Source organism: Dendrobates tinctorius, unplaced genomic scaffold, assembly GCF_039654945.1.
Source record: "Dendrobates tinctorius isolate UK_male_01 unplaced genomic scaffold, ASM3965494v1 ptg000011l, whole genome shotgun sequence".
NCBI classification, from domain to species: Eukaryota; Metazoa; Chordata; class Amphibia; order Anura; family Dendrobatidae; genus Dendrobates; species Dendrobates tinctorius.
Window position 1 is genome coordinate 122,458,475 of NW_027361679.1, and position 19,044 is coordinate 122,477,518.

The following is a 19,044-nucleotide window of genomic DNA, read 5'->3' on the forward strand; positions in this document are numbered from 1 at the left end:
GGCTAAAAAATCATTTTTGTGGAAAAAAAATTATTTTTAATTTTCACTGCTCTGCGTTATAAACTTCTGTGAAGCACTTGGGGGTTCAAAGTGCTCACCACACTACTAGATAAGTTCCTTCGAGGGTCTAGTTTCCAAAATGGGGTCACTTGTGGGGGAGCTCCAATGTTTAGGCACACAGGGGCTCTCCAAATGCGACATGGTGTCCGCTAACGATTGGAGCTAATTTTCCAATCAAAAAGTCACATGGCGCTCCTTCCCTTCCGGGCCCTGCCGTACGCCCAAACAGTGGTTTATGACCACATATGAGGTATCAATGTACTCAGCAGAAATTGCCCAACAAATTTTAGGATCCATTTTATCCTGTTGCCCATGTGAAAATGAAAAAACTGAGGCTAAATAAAATTTTTGTGAAAAAAAAAAAAAAAAAAAAAAAAAAAGTACTTTTTTTTTTTTTACGGATCAATTTGTGAAGCACCTGGGGGTTCAAAGTGCTCACTATGCATCTTGATAAGTTCCTTGGAGGGTCTAGTTTCCAAAATGGGGTCACTTGTGGGGGAGCTCCAATGTTTAGGCACACAGGGGCTCTCCAAACATGACATGGCAACCGCTAAGTATTCAAGCATATTTTCCATTCAAAAAGTAAAATGGCGCTCCTTGCCTTCTGAGCTCTGCCGTGCGCCCAAACAGTGGTTTATGACCACATATGAGGTATCGGTGTACTCAGAAGAAATTGCCCAACAAATTTTAGGATACATTTTATCCTGTTACCCATGTGAAAATGAAAAAACTGATGCTAAAAAAAAATTTTGGTTGGAAAAATTAAAATGTCCATTTTTTCATTCCATGTTGCTTTAGTTCCTGTGAAGCACCTGAAGGATTAATAATCTTCTTGAATGTAGTTTTGAGTAGCTTGATGGGTGCAGTTTTTAGAATGGTGTCACTTTTGGGTATTTTCTGCTATATATACCCCTCAAAGTGACTTCAAATGTGAGGTGGTCCCTAAAAAAAAAATGGTTTTGTAAATTTTGTTGTAAAAATGAGAAATTGCTGGTCAACTTTTAACCCTTATAACTTCCTAACGAAAAAAAATGTTTCCAAAATTGTGCTGATGTAAAGTAAACATGTGGGAAATGTTATTTATTAACTATTTTGTGTCACATAACTCTGGTTTACAGCATAAAAATTCAAAATTTGAAAATTGCAAACATTTTCACCAAATTTCCATTTTTTTCACAAATAAACGCAAAAATTATCGACCTACATTTACCACTAACATGAAGCCCAATATGTCACGAAAAAACAATCTCGGAATCGCTAGGATGCGTTGAAGCGTTCCTGAGTTATTACCTCATAAAGGGACATTGGTCAGAATTGCAAAAAATGGCCAGGTCGTTAAGGTCAAAATAGGCTGGGTCATGAAGGGGTTAATAGCACAGTGAAGAACAGTTGATGTTACATTTCCTTTCTAAGAGAAAACAGATGCAAAATAGGAATTTAAAAGTTCGGCCTTCTCAACATCCTATCTTACCATTTCATCATTTTCATCCTGTAAAAATCCTATAGCATCTTTGACTGTTCTTTTACTTTTGCCATATCCCCAAAATCCTTTATTATTGTTTTTGATGTCTCTTGCAAGCCTCAATTCATTGTCAGCTTTAGATAATCTGATTTGGGCATTGCAGGTTCTGCAGACAGTATTATATTCTTCTTTAGATATGCCTCCCTCTTTCCATTTTATAAACCTTTCTTTCTTCCTTTTTAGCATGTGCTTAAGTTCTGTGTTCATCCATCCTGGTTTCCTTAAATGCTTTCTATTCTTCCCTCTTTTCGGAATTGTTAACAATTGTGCTTTGAGAATTTCATTTTTCAAGATTTCCCATCCTTCCTGAACATTTTTGTCCTTAAAGATATCCAGCCATTGGATCCCTCCAATTCTCTCTGAATCCCTCAAAATCTGCCTTTCTGAAATCTAACCTTGATGTCTGAGTCTTCACAGGTCTTCCTCCTCTAGTTATCCAAAATTCTAAAATAGCATGGTCGCTACCTCCTAGGGTCCCAGCCACTTTTACCTCCTCAACCATTTCCTCCCTGTTTATAAGGATTAGATCCAAGGTAGCAGTTCCCCTTGTTTTCTCCCCTACCTTTTGGAAGATAAAGTTGTCAGCAAGAGAGGATAAGAATTTCCTTGACCTGTTAGTTTTGCCTGAGAGAGATTCCCAACAAATGTCTGGATAGTTGAAATCTCCCATGACAACTATGTCATATTTTTTAGAGAACTTGGCCATTTGATGCATAAAGAGTTCATTCATATCTTCAGCTTGCACAGGTGGCCTGTAGTAAATGCCTACATGGTGTCCTTTCCATTGTTCTGTCCTTGTATTCTTACCCAATCAGTTTCCACAGAACTCCCAGTCTCAGAAGCTTCAATCTCTGTGCAGATATACACATTTTTCAAGTCTGTTTCTATCAAGTAAGTTGTATCCTTCTAGCCTTTTATTCCAATCATGTGTATCGTCCCACCAAGTTTCAGTGATTCCAATGACATCATATTTCTATTCCTGTGTTAGTAGTTCCAGTTCTCCTTGTTTGTTGCCCATGCTTTGTGCATTAGTATATAAACATTTTAGTTTGTGATTGGTTTCTCTTTCTCCAATATTTTTATTATTTAGATTCTTTTGTCTTTGTTCTTCCTTTCCACTTCTAATAGCAGAGTTCTCAATAGCATTTGTCAGGTGTATGGCTTTTTTGGCCTTTTGCTTTCGTTCCCACATTGTTCTAGTTTAAAGCTCTCCTGATGAGTGTAGCAAGGCGACTTCCAAATACATGTTTTCCAGTCTTTGTAAGGTGCACCCAATCTCTAGCAAGTAGTCCATCGTATAGGTAGTTCACTCCGTGATCCAGAAATCCAAATCCTTGCTGACGGCACCATCGACGTAGCCAGTAGTTCACCTGCAGAATCTTATTCCACCTCCTTGTTCCATGGCTCTCCACTGGGAGGATGGAAGAGAAGACCACCTGCGCTCCCAGTTCTTTCACTTTCTTGCCTAAGTTTTCAAAGTCACTGCAGATGGTTTCCAGGTCGTTTCTTGCTGTCATTTGTCCCCACGTGTATTAGCAGGAATGGGTAGTCATCTGTAGGTCTGAAGAGTCCTGATATCCTGTCAGACACTTCTTTTAATTTTTGCACCTGGAAGACAGCACATTTCTCTTGAGGTTATATCCGGTCTACAGATAGCGGCCTCTGTTCTCACAACAGGGATTCCCCCATGACCACCACTCTCCGTTTCTTCTTCACAACATTTTTCTTTCTCCATCCAGGAGGATTCTGAAGGCGTACAAGGTTGCTGTTTGTGGGCAAAGTCTTATCCTAATGTATTTCTTCATCGTTCTCCTGCGAGAGAGCCTTATACTGGTTCCTGAGCAGTATGGGAGCTGACTGCCTCTCGATCCTCCTGCTTCTCTGGGTCACATGCTTCCATTCCTCTGTTTCTTCAGGTGCACTTCGAATTTCTTCTCTTTCTGTAACCTGAAGAGATCATTCTGCTCTGTCTAAGAACTCTTCACCTTCCTTAATGATCTTCAACGTAGCCTCTCTTCGGGATTTCGAGATTTTGAAACTTTTCCTCCAACAGGGACACAAGCTTGCATTTGTGGCATGTGAAGTTTGGCTTTTCCAGTGGTAAGTCTGTGAATATGTAGCAAGAAATGCGGCTCACCAAATGGCTCCTGGTCTCTTCCAAAATCCAGTGATCGTTGAGCTCGCAGAGACTCTTCACTTATCCCAGAAGTCACTGGGAATCTGCAAATGATCTCCTCAGGACTCTTCCCCTGGTTTACCGATTTCCTCTTTTCAGCTGCAACGGCCAAAATCCAGTGATCGTTGAGCTCGCGTGGTGTTGTAAAAATGAGAAATAGCTGGTGAACTTTTAACCCTTAACTTCCTAACAAAAAAAATTTTGGTTCCCAAATTGTGCTGATGTAAAGTAAACATGTGGGAATTGTTACTTAATAAGTTTTTTGTGCGCCATATCTCTGTGACTTAAGGGCATAAAAATTCAAAGTTGGAAAATTGTGAAATTTTCACCAAATCTCCGTTTTTTTCACAAATAAACGAGAGTTATATGAATGAAAATTTTATCACGAACATGAAGTACAATATGTCACGAGAAAACAATGTCAGAATCACCAGGATCCATGGAAGCGTTCCAGAGTTATTACCTCATAAAGGGACAGTGTGGTGAGAATTGTAAAAAATTGGCCCGGTCATGAACGTGCAAACCACCCTTGGGGGGTAAAGTCGTTAAGATCAGTGTTCATGATGCCACCGTAAGAAAGAGACCGGGGAAAAATGGCCTGCATGGCAGAGTTCCAAGACGAAAACCGCTACTAAGCAATAAGAACAGAGAAAAAATCCTCCAAAAATTCATTTAAAAGCAATTTTATTTTATTGAACAATGTCAAAAGTTAAAAAAGGGACATAAACATACAAGGAAAAAATGCAAACATTGAGCAGGAGAAAAAGTTCAGCCCAAAATAAAATAGAATACAATTTTTTCTGGATAATGAGTAGGAACATGCACAAACATTTTATTTTTAAGAGGTATAAAAGGGCTAGAACAGATCCCAAAGGACAATGGTTGGAGTTCTAAATACACACAAGCTCACAAGACAATATAAGCCTAATTCCTGGAAGGCACACCCCTTCTGAGGAAGATACCGAAACGCGCATCAGGGGTACATTGCAGCAGCTTGGACTTTGGGTAAATATGTTCATGCATAGCTTCTTTCAATTGTGTTTACTCCTGTTGTTTAATATATAATGACTGACCATGGTATATAAAGAAACTCTTATTTAACTTGTTATATTATCCATGATGAATTACCTTCTTCCAGGAATTAGGCTTATATTGTCTTGTGAGCTTGTGTGTATTTAGCACTCCAACCATTGTCCTTTGGGATCTGTTCTAGCCCTTTTATACCTCTTAAAAATAAAATTTTTGTGCATGTTCCTACTCATTATCCAGAAAAAATTGTATTCTATTTTATTTTGGGCTGAACTTTTTCTCCTGCTCAATGTTTGCATTTTTTCCTTGTATGTTTATTTCCCTTTTTCAACTTTTGACATTGTTCAATAAAATAAAATAGCTTTTAAATGAATTTTTAGGTCTTTGAATGAAGCCTCACTTGAGGGGGCGATACACGTGGGGTTATGTCTGCGGTCCACTTAGATTTCTGATCCCTGGGAGCAATGGGATCCTGACTCTCTTCTGGTAATATGCTGACATTGGGGCATTTTTTATTTTTTTTTTAAGGTGTTTTCATTGTTTGAGCGTTCCTTCTGGGTTCATATTGTCCATCGGTCATTGGACTGGTGAGACGGTTCATATATATATATATATTTTTATTTGCTCTCCCCTTGGGATTATTCTCCCTTTGGGATTATTATTCTATCGAGCTTTTCAGGTCCTTTTGGACATGTTATATTTATATGTATTGCTTTAGCCTCATGAGCCACTAGGAGAAAGTTAATTGAGGGTCATTTATTATCTACTCTCAAGCATGTGGGTTATTATTTTATCAATTTTTCTCTGTGGACACAGTTCTATGGTTTTAAGTGTGTTTTAATTGTATTGTGTGCCAATAAAATTATGATATTTTTCATACATATTTTTTTGTGGTGTGCATTTTTCCGGTAGTATTTTTTTTCTCTTCTTTAATCACATCTGACATAAAAGTAACACAGCATTTCAGAAAAGGGATATCATACCAACAGTAAAATGTGGTGGTGGTCTGGGGCTGTTTTGCTGCGTCAAAACCTGGAAGACCAGCTGTGGAAAATGGAACCATGAATTCTGCTGTCTACCACAAAATCCTGAAGGAGAATGTCCGGCCATCTGTTCCTGACCTCAAGCTGAAGCGCACTTGGGTTATGCAGCAGAACAATGATCCAAACACACCAGCAAGTCCACCTCTGAATGGCTTAAGAAAAGCAAAATTAAGACTTGCGTGGCCTAGTCAAAGTCCTGAACTAAATCATATTTAGATGATGTGGCATGATCTTAAAATGGCGATTCAAGTTCGGAAAGCCTCCAATGTGGCTGAATTACAATAATTCTGCAAATGAGTGGGCCAAAATTTATCCAGAGCGTTGTAAAAAAACTCATTGCCGGTTGTGACAAATTTTGATTGCAGTTTTGCTGCTAAGGCTGGCCCAACCAGTTGTTAGGTTTAGGAGGGGCAATCACTTTTTCACTACAGGGCCCTGTAGGTTTGGATTTCTTTTTTCCTTAATATTAAAAACCTTCCATTTTGTGCTTACTTGTGTTATCTTTGTCTAATATTTAAATTTAGTTTGGTGATCTGAAACGTTTGTTTGAGAAACATGCAAAAGAATAGGCGGTCATGATGGGGTAAACACTTTTTCACACAACTGCATTTTCAAAGCTGAATTAAGGTATGTGCAGACGATCCCGAAGTGACGGCGCTTTGGACGCAGCACATATTCGCTGCGTTCAAAGTGCTATCGTCTATTGAAAGCAGATGAATCCGCATGTGTCCACTAAACTGTGCAGATTCATCGTGTCCAATACATTGTATGGGTGACATTTTTCTTGTGGAGACTAGTGTCTCCGCAAGAGAAATTGACATACTGCAGTCTGGATAGATGCGCCGCATATCCGTCTCCGCGGGTGAGCTGTGGGCACCTCCACACGCGTACCATCCACAATACTGTAACATCTGGCCGCTACAGGTTGGACTCTGCACAAGTACATCCAACCCGCTGCATTTACTGATCGTGTGCACATACCCTAATAGTGTCCTTTTTGTATTTATTTATTGTAGGCGGACCCTACAGAGAACAATCAGCTGGAAGACAACATTACTGTACCATCTAAAATCCTCGAAACCAGATTACATGAAATCAGTAATAAAGAGAGTTTATCAGTTAAAAGGCAGAAGGTATTGTATATACTGCAAAAATACATACATCCTCACAATAATGGTAACTTGTATGCCCGCTTTAGTCTGATTATTGATCGCTTTATAAATGAGAAATTCTGTATCTTTGTAATATACAGTACTGTATCATTTCTGTCTCTCGGGATTCTCAAGATAGATATTCATGTGCAGTCAGTGAATGAGAACATATGCAAAACACAAGCCGCAGAGACACCATCACATGTTTCTCAACGCAAGCAATGACTAGCCAGGTCTTTCCCCGGGAGGGAACAACCACGGGAAGGGCAGTCTCCAATGAAGGAAACCACCTATGCCAAAACATGGTATCCATCCACAGACAGCTGTTTCGGGGTATTGCCCCTCATCAGTATGGAGTAGGAAACTGGCCAGTAGGAGCAATGCCTAGTAGAAGACTGTGAAAAATTTCCCATAAGGGTGGGGGCATTGCCCTAGAATCACTGCGTTGAGAAACATGTTATGGTGTCTCCGCAGAATCTTCTACTACTCATTGCTCCTACTGGCCAGTTTCCTACTCCACACTGAGGGGCAATACCCCGAAACAGCTGTCTGTGGATGGATACCATGTTTTGGCTTAGGTGGTTTCCTTCATTGGAGACTGCCCTTCCCGTGGTTGTTCCCTCCCAGGGAAAGACCTGGCTAGTCATTGCTTGCGTTGAGAAACATGTGATGGTGTCTCCGTGGCTTGTTTTTCATATATTTACATATTTCCCATAAGGGTGGGGGCATTGCCCTAGAATCACTGCGTTGAGAAACATGTGATGGTGTCTCCACAGTGTTGGATGTTGATCTCCATGAGTTCATTCATTCTCATTTTTCACAGTGAATGAGAACAGACTTGTTTCCATTCAGAGGCAAAAAAAAACCCATACACAGCTGGGCAATGCGCTGTGAGCTAAACAGCCCAGATTCTAGAATGATGCATTGTAGTAAATTATCAGTGAGATTATATGCTGCTGCTGAACTTGGCTCACAGAGCATTGCCCAGACTGCATACTTCTCAGCCATATATGGACTAGCTGCTTACCAATTTCTAAGTGTGGCGAAATAGCAATTCAGCAATTGTTTTTTATTCACAGCATTCATTTTACAGTAAAACTGACCTAGAAATACAGTTCTCTAGGTTAGTATGATTACAGCGATACCAATCATGCATAGTTTTATTTATGCGGGAAAAAAAATTCAGAAATTTGTAAAGAGGGAAAAATTTGCTTGCGTCACCTTTTTCCAAGAGTCGTAACGTTTTCAGGATATGGAGCTAGCTGTGTGAAGGCTTGTTTCTTGCGCCCTGAGCCCATATTTTTGTTAAGATCATTTTGGGTAGATTCAATGTTTTGATCATCTTTTTATTACTTTTTTTGTGTTGAGGCAAAATAGTGCAATTCTATTTACCAATCGAATTAATTTTTATATTTTGATAGATCAGACTTTTAGGAACTCGGCATTGTCAAATATGTGCGTGATTTTTTTTTTTTTAAATTATTTTTAACTCCCTTCACCCCGAAGCCTGTTTTCACCTTCCTGATCAGGCCAAATTTTTCAATTCTAATCAGTGTCACTTTATGTGGTTATAACTCTGGAACGCTTCACCGCATCCCAGTGATTTTCTCGTGACATATTGTGCTTCACGGTAGTGGTAACATTTGCTCTATATGATTTGCATTTATTTGTGAAAATATTGTAAAATTTTGGACTTTTAATTTCTCCTTCCCCCATGACGGCACCACGGAGAGAGGGGATCCGCCCCACGGGGACAGGAAACCTACAGACAAAAAGGCGGTACCTCTCTCCCGGGTCAGTTGGTTTCCTGTCCCCACAGGGAACCTATGGACTCACCAGTCGTCGTTGATGCCGGTGCTGACCAGTCCGGAGGACGACAGTGGGGGTTCCCTGTCCCGGCTGGGGTGGTGACCCGAGGCGCCACCGCTGGAAGGTCAGTGGGCCTCCAGGGTGTGCAGGGGGGTGAGGCGGCAGGAGTATTGCCAAAGCTCGCCTCACCCAGGAGAGAAGCGCTCCAGGGTAGCGGCGTTGGCGGGCGCTGGAAGCCCGGTGGAGTGGGGCCGAGACAGCCGAGCAGGAGCCCGCGCTCACAGGACTGCAGAGAGGCTGCGGCTGTCACCGCCAGCGGCGTCAGCAGGCGCTGGAAGCCCGGTGGAGTAGGGCCGAGGCAACGCTGCGAGCGGGAGCTGCGCTCTCAGGGTAGCGTGCAGGGGCCTGCGGCCGTCACCACCGCCGCTATGCATCTCTGGGAAGGATCTCAGAGCGCACGTGCGCGGGGCGGAGCTTAGTGACGTCAGCCGGGCGCGCAATGCATCTCTGGGGACCCCGGGAGGCCGAGGAAAAGAAGCAGCGGCGGCGTGCACCCATAGGAAAAAAAAAAAGCGCGCTTCCCCACACGGCAGGGACCGGGAGGGGGACGCCGAGGATATAAAAAATTTTTTAAAAAAACAAAAAGGGGGCGTTTGCTGGGAAAATGAGCGAGCCTCCAGAGGAACAGTCACAGCCAGATATGCACTCAGATACAGGACGCCAGCGGCAGTCGCCGCAACGCCAGAACAAGGATCCCAAGGACCAGACACAGCAGCAGCCGCTCGGTGTCCCGTCGCAGCAAGGAGTCCAGTGGGGCGGTGGCGCCAAAAGACAAGGCTTCGGCAGACCCGGTTGTCCCTCCAGATCCGGTATCCTTCTTCGGCTTGGTGGGTAAGTGGACTACGTGAACGTACAGTCTGTAACTAGGGTCCCTCTCTTTTAGGGAAAGAAGTGCACGCAGAAGGTTAACCATAAGATCTGCCCACTCTGTAAAGAAGAGCTTCCCACAGGGTGGGGAAAAAGGCTCTGCCAAGCGTGCATTGACCACACGATATGTAAAGAATCCCCAAGGTTCGCCTCCGATCTGAGGGACCTAATCCAACACCAAGTAGAAAATGCTGTTAAAACCCTTCAGAGAGGAAGCAAAAAACATAAGAAAGCGAAGACCAGAGACCCCGAGTCAGATCTCAGCGACAGGGAGAGCGAACCTTCATCATCCTCATCTAACTCGGGAAGTTCAGGGTCCGACTCCTCGTCCTCCGAAGAAGGGGGTCGCAGCTGTTTCCCCATTGATGAAACAGATAACTTCATAAAAGCAATTAGAACGACTATGGGGCTGGTGGACACCAGGCCCAAAAGAACTATCCAAGACGCCATGTTCAGCGGGTTGGAACAAAAGAAGAGAAGGTCGTTCCCTATGAACGAGAAAATACAAGCACTAATACAGAAAGAATGGAAAAGGCCGGAAAAAAAGGGCCTCCTAACTCCCAAAAGGAAGTATCCCTTTGATGACCCAAGCTGCTCTCATTGGGAGAAAGCGCCAAAAGTGGATGTAGCTATAGCGAAGGCATCAAAAAAATTCGCCCTGCCGTTTGAAGACATGGGAGCGTTAAAGGACCCCATGGACAAAAAAGCGGAAACTTTCCTAAAAGGTTCCTGGGAGGCAGCCGGAGGAGGACTGAAACCCGCCATAGCCACCACATGCACGTCTAGAGCCTTGATGGTGTGGCTAGATCAATTGGAGAGCCATCTGAAAAGCAAGACCCCAAGAGACGTGATTTTAGACTCCATCCCATTGATGAGAGGAGCGGCGGCCTTTCTGGCAGACGCATCCGCGGATTCAATCCGACTGGCAGCCAGGGCAGCTTCGTTCTCAAATGCGGCAAGGAGAGCACTCTGGCTCAAATGCTGGACGGGGGGACCTGCAGACGAAATCCAAACTCTGCTCTATTCCCTGTGAAGGCGAATTCCTGTTCGGTCCTACATTGGATGACATCCTTGATAAAGCAGGAGATAAAAAGAAATCCTTCCCCAACCAGTCTAATTTCCCCTTCAAACGTTTTTGGAGCAGGAAATTTATCCAGAGAAAGCCACCTAGAAACCCCCAGGATAAGTGGGAGGACAGGAGAGGAAAAGGGAAGGGGTTCATGTTTGGGAAACCAGCAGACAAGAAGCAACCCCAATGAAGGTGTCTCCCAGGTAGGAGGAAGGTTAGGCCACTTCTTCCCAGCCTGGGAAAAAATATCAAACAGTTCTTGGATCCTAAACATGATAAAAACAGGCCTCAGGTTACCCTATCACACCTCACCCAAACCCTTTTTTGTAGTGACCCCGCAAAGACAGTCAGCGGAAGAGCAGGAAGCAGTCCAACAAGAAATTCAGAACCTGGTGGAGAAATCGGTACTACAAGAAGTCCCCCGCCAGGAAAAAGGAGAAGGCTTCTATTCCCCTATCTTCCTGAGGAGGAAGCCAGACGGGACATTCAGGACGATAATAAACATGAAAAGACTAAACAAGTGTCTGACAATCCATCCGTTCAAAATGGAAACAATAAAATCCGCGGTAAAAATGCTGTTTCCCGCCTGCTTCATGACAGTGCTCGACTTAAGGCGCGTACTATCACGTCCCCATACACAAGGATTATCGCCAGTATCTCAGGATTGCAGTTACTATAAAAGGAGAAATAAGGCACTACCAGTTCAAGGCCCTCCCATTCGGGCTGGCCATCGCTCCAAGAGTGTTCACAAAAATCATAGCGGAAGTCATGGCACATTTAAGGGAGCAGGATGTACTCATAGTTCCATACCTAGACGACTTTCTAGTGGTAGGCAACTTCCCTTCTCACTGCAGGGATCAGCTAAACAGGACTATAGAAACACTAACCAATCTAGGCTGGCTGCTAAACCTGCCAAAATCTCGGACAACTCCGAGTCAAGTACAGGAGTACCTGGGCATCACCATAGACTCGCTCAGACAAGAGTGTCGCCTCCCAGAAGGGAAAATGACGCACATAAAGCAGATAGTGACAGTCGCGACAACGCTAAGGAAAGTCATGTCCCTGCTCGGCTCAATGACAGCCTGCATCCCGGCTGTACGGTGGGCCCAAGCCCATACAAGGGATCTCCAGTGGGAGATACTAGCCGCAGAGGTTTCCCTTCACAGAAATTTAGAAGGGTGGTTAGACATTACACCCAAAACAGCCCACTCGCTAGAGTGGTGGGAGGAACCATCCAACCTAGCCCGGGGAGTCCCTTGGGTATTGGCGATATCTCGAGTCCTTACCACAGACGCAAGCACCAGGGGTGGGGGACTCACTTGGACAACCAGGTAGCACAAGGGGTTTGGACGATGGACGAAGAAAGAGCCTCCTCAAATATGAAGGAGCTCTTAGCGGTAAAACTCGCCCTCCGGTACTTTCTGAACTCCCTCAAGTCCCACCACGTAAGGGTATTTTCGGACAACCGCACAGTAGTAGCCTACTTGAACCATCAGGGGGGACAAGATCCCATGCCCTAAGGGAAGTGACAAAATCAATTTTCCAGTGGGCAGAAGAAAATCTAGGCTCACTGACGGCACTACACATAAAAGGAGCAGACAACGTGACGGCAGACTTCCTAAGTCGCACACAGTTGAGACAGGGGGAGTGGGAGTTAAACCAGGCAATTTTTACCCAGATCACAACACTATGGGGAATACCCAGCATAGACCTATTTGCCAACAGCACAAACCGGAAGGTGGAAACCTTCTGCTCCATAGACCCCCTCCGGGAACCCGATAGCCCTGGACGCCCTCATGATTCCCTGGCACTTCCCCCTTGCCTATGCGTTTCCTCCAATAGTCCTAATTCCATCAGTTCTGAGGAAGATTCGGGAGGACAGGGCAAGGGTAATATTAATAGTCCCGTTCTGGCCGAGAAGGACGTGGTTGAGGAGAATGTCCATCTCCGACCCTTGGGTCCTCCCGGATATCCCGAACTTGCTCTCGCAGTGCCCAGTACTACACCCCCAGGTGGAGAACCTACATATGACGGCCAGGAATTTGAAAGGGCGCTATTGACCAACAGGGGCTTCTCCAAAAATTTAGTATCCACCCTCCTACGGTGTAGGAAACCAGTAACTACCAGACTGTATGGGAGGATCTGGAGGAAATTCCTCTCAGTATCAAATGCCAGCGCAGGGGGGGTGGTTCCTCTATCAAAGATCTTAGAGTTCCTACAGAAGGGCTTAGAACAAGGCTTGGCTACCAGTACACTGAAAGTTCAGGTGGCGGTCCTAGGGGCCCTTTACAACTATGACTTGGCAGGGAACCCGTGGGTGGCCAGGTTCATCAAAGCAGCCGGTAGATCCAGACCAATACCTTCCCTAAATACTCCTCCCTGGGACCTAAACTTGGTACTCTCAGCCCTGTCCAAAACTCCCTTTGAACCATTACAAGAGGCCCCTCTAAAACTGATATCGCTCAAGACCGCCCTCTTGGTAGCCCTGACATCGGCACACAGAATAAGTGATATTCAAGCCCTGTCAGCCTTCCCTCCATTTACTCACATCCTAGAAGATAGAGTGGTACTTAGGACAGACCCAGCCTACCTGCCGAAGGTAGCATCCCGATTCCACAGAACCCAGGAAAACTCCCTCCCCTCCTTTTGCCCCAATCCCAAAAACAAGGGAGAAGAGACCTTGCACACATTAGATGTCAGGAGGTGCCTAGTGGAATACTTAGTGGCAACCAGGGAGTGTAGGAAGGATAGGGCTCTTTTTGTCTGCTTCCAGGGGCCAAAGAAAGGGCGGAAGGCATCAAAGAGCACGTTGGCGAAAGTGGATAAGGGACGCCATCACCTTGTCGTACTCGTCAGAAGGCGTGGACATCCCAGGTAGAATAACGGCCCATTCCACAAGAGCGGTGTCAACTTCCTGGGCAGAGAGACCAGGCATCTCCATTGAGCAGATATGTAGAGCTGCTACTTGGTCCTCTCCTTCAACTTTCTTTTAACCACTATCGGCTGGACCTAGCCACCTCCTCAGATCTTACCTTTGGTAGAAGGGTGCTGGAGGCAGTGGTCCCCCCTAATAGATAGTCTCTGCAATTCTCTTGTGGTGCCGTCATGGGGGAAGGAGAAAATCGTAGTTACATACCGATAACGGTATTTCTCCGATCCCATGACGGCACCCGTATATTCCCTCCCTACACGCGTGGGGTGCGCACTTATTGTAAATATAGTTTAGCCAAATAGTCACGTGGTGTCTCCTCTACGCAGTTTAATGATTATAGAAATATTGGTTTTCTTAAAGTTGTTCATGTTATAGGCCAAAGTTCCATTAAATGCTCTGTAAAACAACTGACGCTGGAGAGAGGTACCGCCTTTTTGTCTGTAGGTTTCCTGTCCTCGTGGGGCGGATCCCCTCTCTCCGTGGTGCCGTCATGGGGTCGGAGAAATACCGTTATCGGTAAGTAACTACGATTTTTTTTGGCCCTTAAATCAGTTATGTCACACAAAATACCGTATTTTTCGAATTATAAGATGCACTTATCGGCTCTGCTACATGGATGCATCGCCTCTATGTAGCAGAGCCAATCAAGCTATGGCAGCTTCTACAGCTTCTAGCCTCCCATGGATGCTATTGAAGCATGCCAAGATTAAAAAAAAATTTTTTAAAAGTATGAAAAAATAAAACAAGTTTAAATCACCCCCCCCTTTCACCCCATTCAAAATAAAACAATAGAAAAAACACATATTTGGTATCGCCGCGTTCAGAATCGCCCGATCTATCAAAAAAAAAAAGATTAACCTGATCGGTAAACGGCGTAGCGAGAAAAAAAATCACAATGCCAGAATTACGTTTTTTGTTTGTTTTTTTTTGTCGCCGAGGCATTGCACTAAAATGCAATAACGGGCGATCAAAAGATCTTATCTGCACAAAAGTTGTATGGTTAAAAACGTCAGCTCAGCGCCCAAAAAATAAGCCCTCGCCCAATCCGAGATCATGAAAAATGGAGACGCTACGGGTCTTGGAAAATGGCGCAAATTTTTATTTTTATTTTTAAACGCAAACTTTGGAATTTTTTTTCACCACTTAGATAAAAAAGAACCTAGACATGTTTGGTGTCTTTGAACTCGTAATGACCTGGAGAATCATAATGGCAGGTCAGTTTTAGCATTTAGTGAACCTAGCAAAAAAACAAACAAAAAACAAGTGTGGGATTCACTTCTTTTTTTTTTTTTTTGTTGCAATTTCACCGCACTTGGAATTTTTTTTCCCGTTTGGTTTTACCATGTCTTGTACTCAATGATGTCGTTCAAAAGTACAACTCGTCCCACAAAAAAAAAGCCCTCACATGGCCATATTGACTGAAAAATAAGAAAGTTGTGGCTCTGGGAAGAAGGGGAGCGAAAAATGAAAATGCAAAACCGGAAAAAAGCTCCGGTCATTAAGGGGTTAAGGTCAAAATTGGCTCAGTCACTAAGTGGTTGAAGCATATGTTGATAGAAAATTGTATACATTTGTGTAACACTTTTAGCCACTAATATCAATTTCTATGCATATTTTTACAAAACAATTTGGCATGGATACAAAATTGTATGAAATAAAGTGCTAATTTCAGTAAATATGCGGGTATTGGGGTTAATATCAATTTAATATTTGGTAACTTTTAACTTATACACATAAAAGTATGAAAATTCACCTGACTACCAGATAAAAAGGTTACTAAAATGATATAAATCTGTACTTGTAAGACAATTCATCTTGTGGTCTAGGTAAAACGTGGACCTGTGGAGAGGAGCCGTACAGTGGCCTGTGCCGTACATGGTTGCAATAGCATTTTCGTTAAAGGATGTGAGAGAAGATTTTTCAGGTAAGCAACTGGTTACTTTTTAGTTTTGTGTTTGTTTTTCACAAGCATAAATGGGGGGCCTCACGTAAAGGGCATTAGATCCTATATAAGATTATATAAGTGCATTTGAAATGTGCCCACCTTACTACAGCCCAACTATATATGGCACATTGAGCCTTGTTTTCCACATACCCATCAGCATAGAATAGATGAGAAGGCGGACCTCCACAGAAAAGGTAATGATTCTATCTTGTGGAACAATAGAGACTGTGTAACCATGTTCTGCTGGTATAGTGCATATGTATTTTGACCATTTATCAGGTTTCTGAGGTATCTGTTTTAAATATTCTTATTCTTTCTGTGGAAACCTATGTTTTTGTTTTCGGTTTTTTTTTTCTTTGCCAAACACAAAAATGCACTCCTTAACATTGATATTGCAACACCAAGAAGAGAAAGGAGCCATTTTTCAGTACTACAACACGAGGCCACATGTTGCTCATGCTACTGTGAGCAGCCTGCGTGGCCTATGCGTGTTCCAATTGCCTAGAGTCTCCCGTCGAGTACATATGAGATATCATTGGTCAAAAAAAGGAAAGTATGGACTTTAAAAAAAAAAAAAAAAACTCTTACAATATGGCGACACTTGAGGAAAATTTTTTCAGAAAAATTGTCATGACACACCTGTCGGGTGACCCAGGACCAGAGACTCCTTCCCTGTCCCTATCACTAGGGGGTGCCCTAGCTCACCCTATACCCTGGGATTAATTGTGAAGGTGACGGGGCCTCCACCTTTGCCTTATCTTATCTCCTGAGTTAGCCCTCCATCTGTTTTTTTTCCCCTATCCAAGGAAGAGGGGCTCTACTCTTCACTGCAGTACACCAACCCAACAAACAAGGCTACACAAACAAGAGTTACCACAAAACGCCAGGCATACAAAACATTCACTCACATATAACAGAGGAATGCATCGGGGAGTGGAGGATGGGGAATAAAGAAGGGAAGGGAATTACCACACTTAAAAACCTCCAACACTCCTCCTTCTCATATGAACACCTCTCCTCCTGAAGCCATGGAGCAAATGCTATCTCTGACAAGGATCTGCATCAGAACCCAGATTATAAAAGGGAAGGGAGTGGCTAACTGAGCTCAGCTGAGAGTTCAGAGTTTTACAACATGGCCGATTAACCCCTGTTCTGCCAAAAGGAATAAACGCCATTAAAACGAAGAAGTGCTTCTTAGCACCGGAGAAGGAGCAATCAGACGCTGGTTCTTCTGGCTCCACACTATTGTTGTAATCCCGTGACAAAAATATGTATTAAAAAAAAAGGATTTGTTGTTAAAAAAAAAAAAAATGATTAAAATACAAAATAAGTATAGTTAATTTATATCATTGTTTCTGTAGTAGCCCAAACTATAAAATGAGCATGATGTTTATCCCACTCCAGGTTGCACCATAAAAAAAATTAATAAAAAACAATGTCACAATAGCGTTTTTGTCACTTCCCACAAAGCAAGGAATTAAAAGTTGATGAAAGTCATATGTGCACCCCAAAATAGTGCTAATAAAAACCACAACTTGTCACGAGTGTGTGAGAGGCAGCAGACAGTCGCACTGCATCTATCTGCAGAAGGTCTCAGCGGTTGGCTTTGCAGACTCTTTCCTCGTCCTTCTGACTTTAGGACCCAGTGGCAACCTTCCCCAGCTCTAGTTGACACACCTGGACCAGAGTGTATATAAATTACGTCATTGTGATCGCCCGCGCATCATTCCAGAAGCCAGCAGAGGGATGATAACCCCTCTGCCTTTGGATCAATGACCCCGCGGCGTGATGCGGGGTCCCGATCGTTGCCATGGTGACCCAATGTCGTCATGACAACATCCGGGTCACCAGAGCAAGGAAACTTGCTGATCATTCGCAATGCATGATCAGCAAGTCACTGTTAGTGCAGAGCTGACAGCTTCTATGGCATGGCGATGCTGCTTCATCTGCATGCTATAGAAGCAATGAGCATGCAAAAAATAATTGTCCCATAGTGGGACAAAGTTAAAAAAAAAAAAAATTAAATGTCTGTAAAAATATTTTCATAAAAAAATCAATACTCTATCACTAAATAAATATTTGAAAAAAAATCTAAACAGTAAAAGTACACATTTGGTATTGCTGCGTCCGCAACAACCTGTCCTATAAAAATGTCCCACTAGTTAACCCCTTTAGTGAACAACATAAAGGCAAAAAACAATGCTTTATCATTATATTAACTATTTTTTGCAATAAAAAGCATCTCTTAGTGTGTGACAGCAGCCAAACCTAAAAACCCACTATAAGACCTCTTTCACACATCCTGATATTTCCGGTACCGGAGATGTCAGTGTCCGTGTGTGTAATACTTATGGCATGCGTGTACTGCAAGGACGGGCGTCAGGGAAGAAGCGTTACATTAAGCGCTGTTCCCCGGCGCCGCGTGCTGAATACAGCTCTCATCATTCTCCCCTGCTCTGATGGCAATCAGCGCAGGCAGGGGAGAATGATGAGAGTTATATTTAAGTGATAAGAGACAGCAGGTGGTGGCTGATGGGACTACTACTCCCATCAGCCTACCCCTGCTGCTAATAACAGTGACAGTAGGAGCGGCTGATGGGGTATTCATCAGCCGCCACCTGCGCTATGAATGAATAAATGAAAACAACAGCGTCAGTTCCCCTGTAGTTTCCATAACCAGCCAGGCAAAACAAACAGCTGGAGGCTGCAACCCTCAGCTGTCAGCAAGACTGGTTATCAAGAATAGAAGGGTCCCCATGCTGTTTTTTTTTTTTTTTTTTTTTTCTTTTTTTTTTTTTTATTATTTAAATAAATATCTTTAAAAAACAGTGTGGGGTCCCCCATTTTTGACAACCAGCCTTGCTAAAGCAGACAGCTGGGGGCTGGTATTCTTAGGCTGGTAAGGAGCCATGGATATTATCCCCCCCAGCCTAAAAATAGCAGCCCACAGCTGCCCAGAAAAGGCACAGCTATGAGATGTGCCAATTCTGGCGCTTTGCCCACTTGCCCTGTAGCGGTGGCAAGTGGGGATCATATTTGTGGGGTTGATGTCACTTTTGTATTTTCGGGTGACATCAAGCCCACGGATTAGTAATGGAGAAGCATCTATAAGACACCTATCCATTACTAATCCTATAGTTATACTGTAAATAAAGACAGCCAGAATGAAGTCATTTGTTAGAAATAAAACAAAACACAGTTTTACTTTTTTATTTAAAAATCAGAAACACAGTTATACTCATCAAATGCCTATTCCACCAAAGCCCTCGTTCTCCTGTAATAAAAGTAAAATAAAACAACAATATACCATACTTGTCTGTCATTCTGTTTTACGCTGTAATCCATGTCTGGTGGATAATTAGTTTTCAACCTGGATGGTGC

General features: G+C 43.3%; 1 protein-coding gene and 1 long non-coding RNA gene across 8 annotated transcripts in view; one reads left to right on the top strand and one right to left on the bottom strand.

Annotated features, from left to right (window-relative positions):
• Positions 1-19,044, top strand: part of LOC141050230 (uncharacterized) — a 64,627-nt gene that overhangs the window by 39,959 nt on the left and 5,624 nt on the right. For 5 of the 7 annotated variants that reach the window (XM_073547102.1, XM_073547091.1, XM_073547127.1 and 2 more), the window contains exons 6-8: positions 6,847-6,963; positions 14,163-14,234; positions 15,545-15,642. In XM_073547102.1, the coding sequence (XP_073403203.1) occupies positions 6,847-6,963; positions 14,163-14,234; positions 15,545-15,642 (287 nt within the window). The remainder of the gene's footprint in view (positions 1-6,846; positions 6,964-14,162; positions 14,235-15,544; positions 15,643-19,044) is intronic. The other 2 variants (XM_073547099.1, XM_073547136.1) reach the window with 1 other exon arrangement.
• LOC141050269 (uncharacterized) overlaps positions 1-19,044 on the bottom strand; it is a 52,672-nt gene that overhangs the window by 32,388 nt on the left and 1,240 nt on the right. The window lies entirely within an intron of this gene.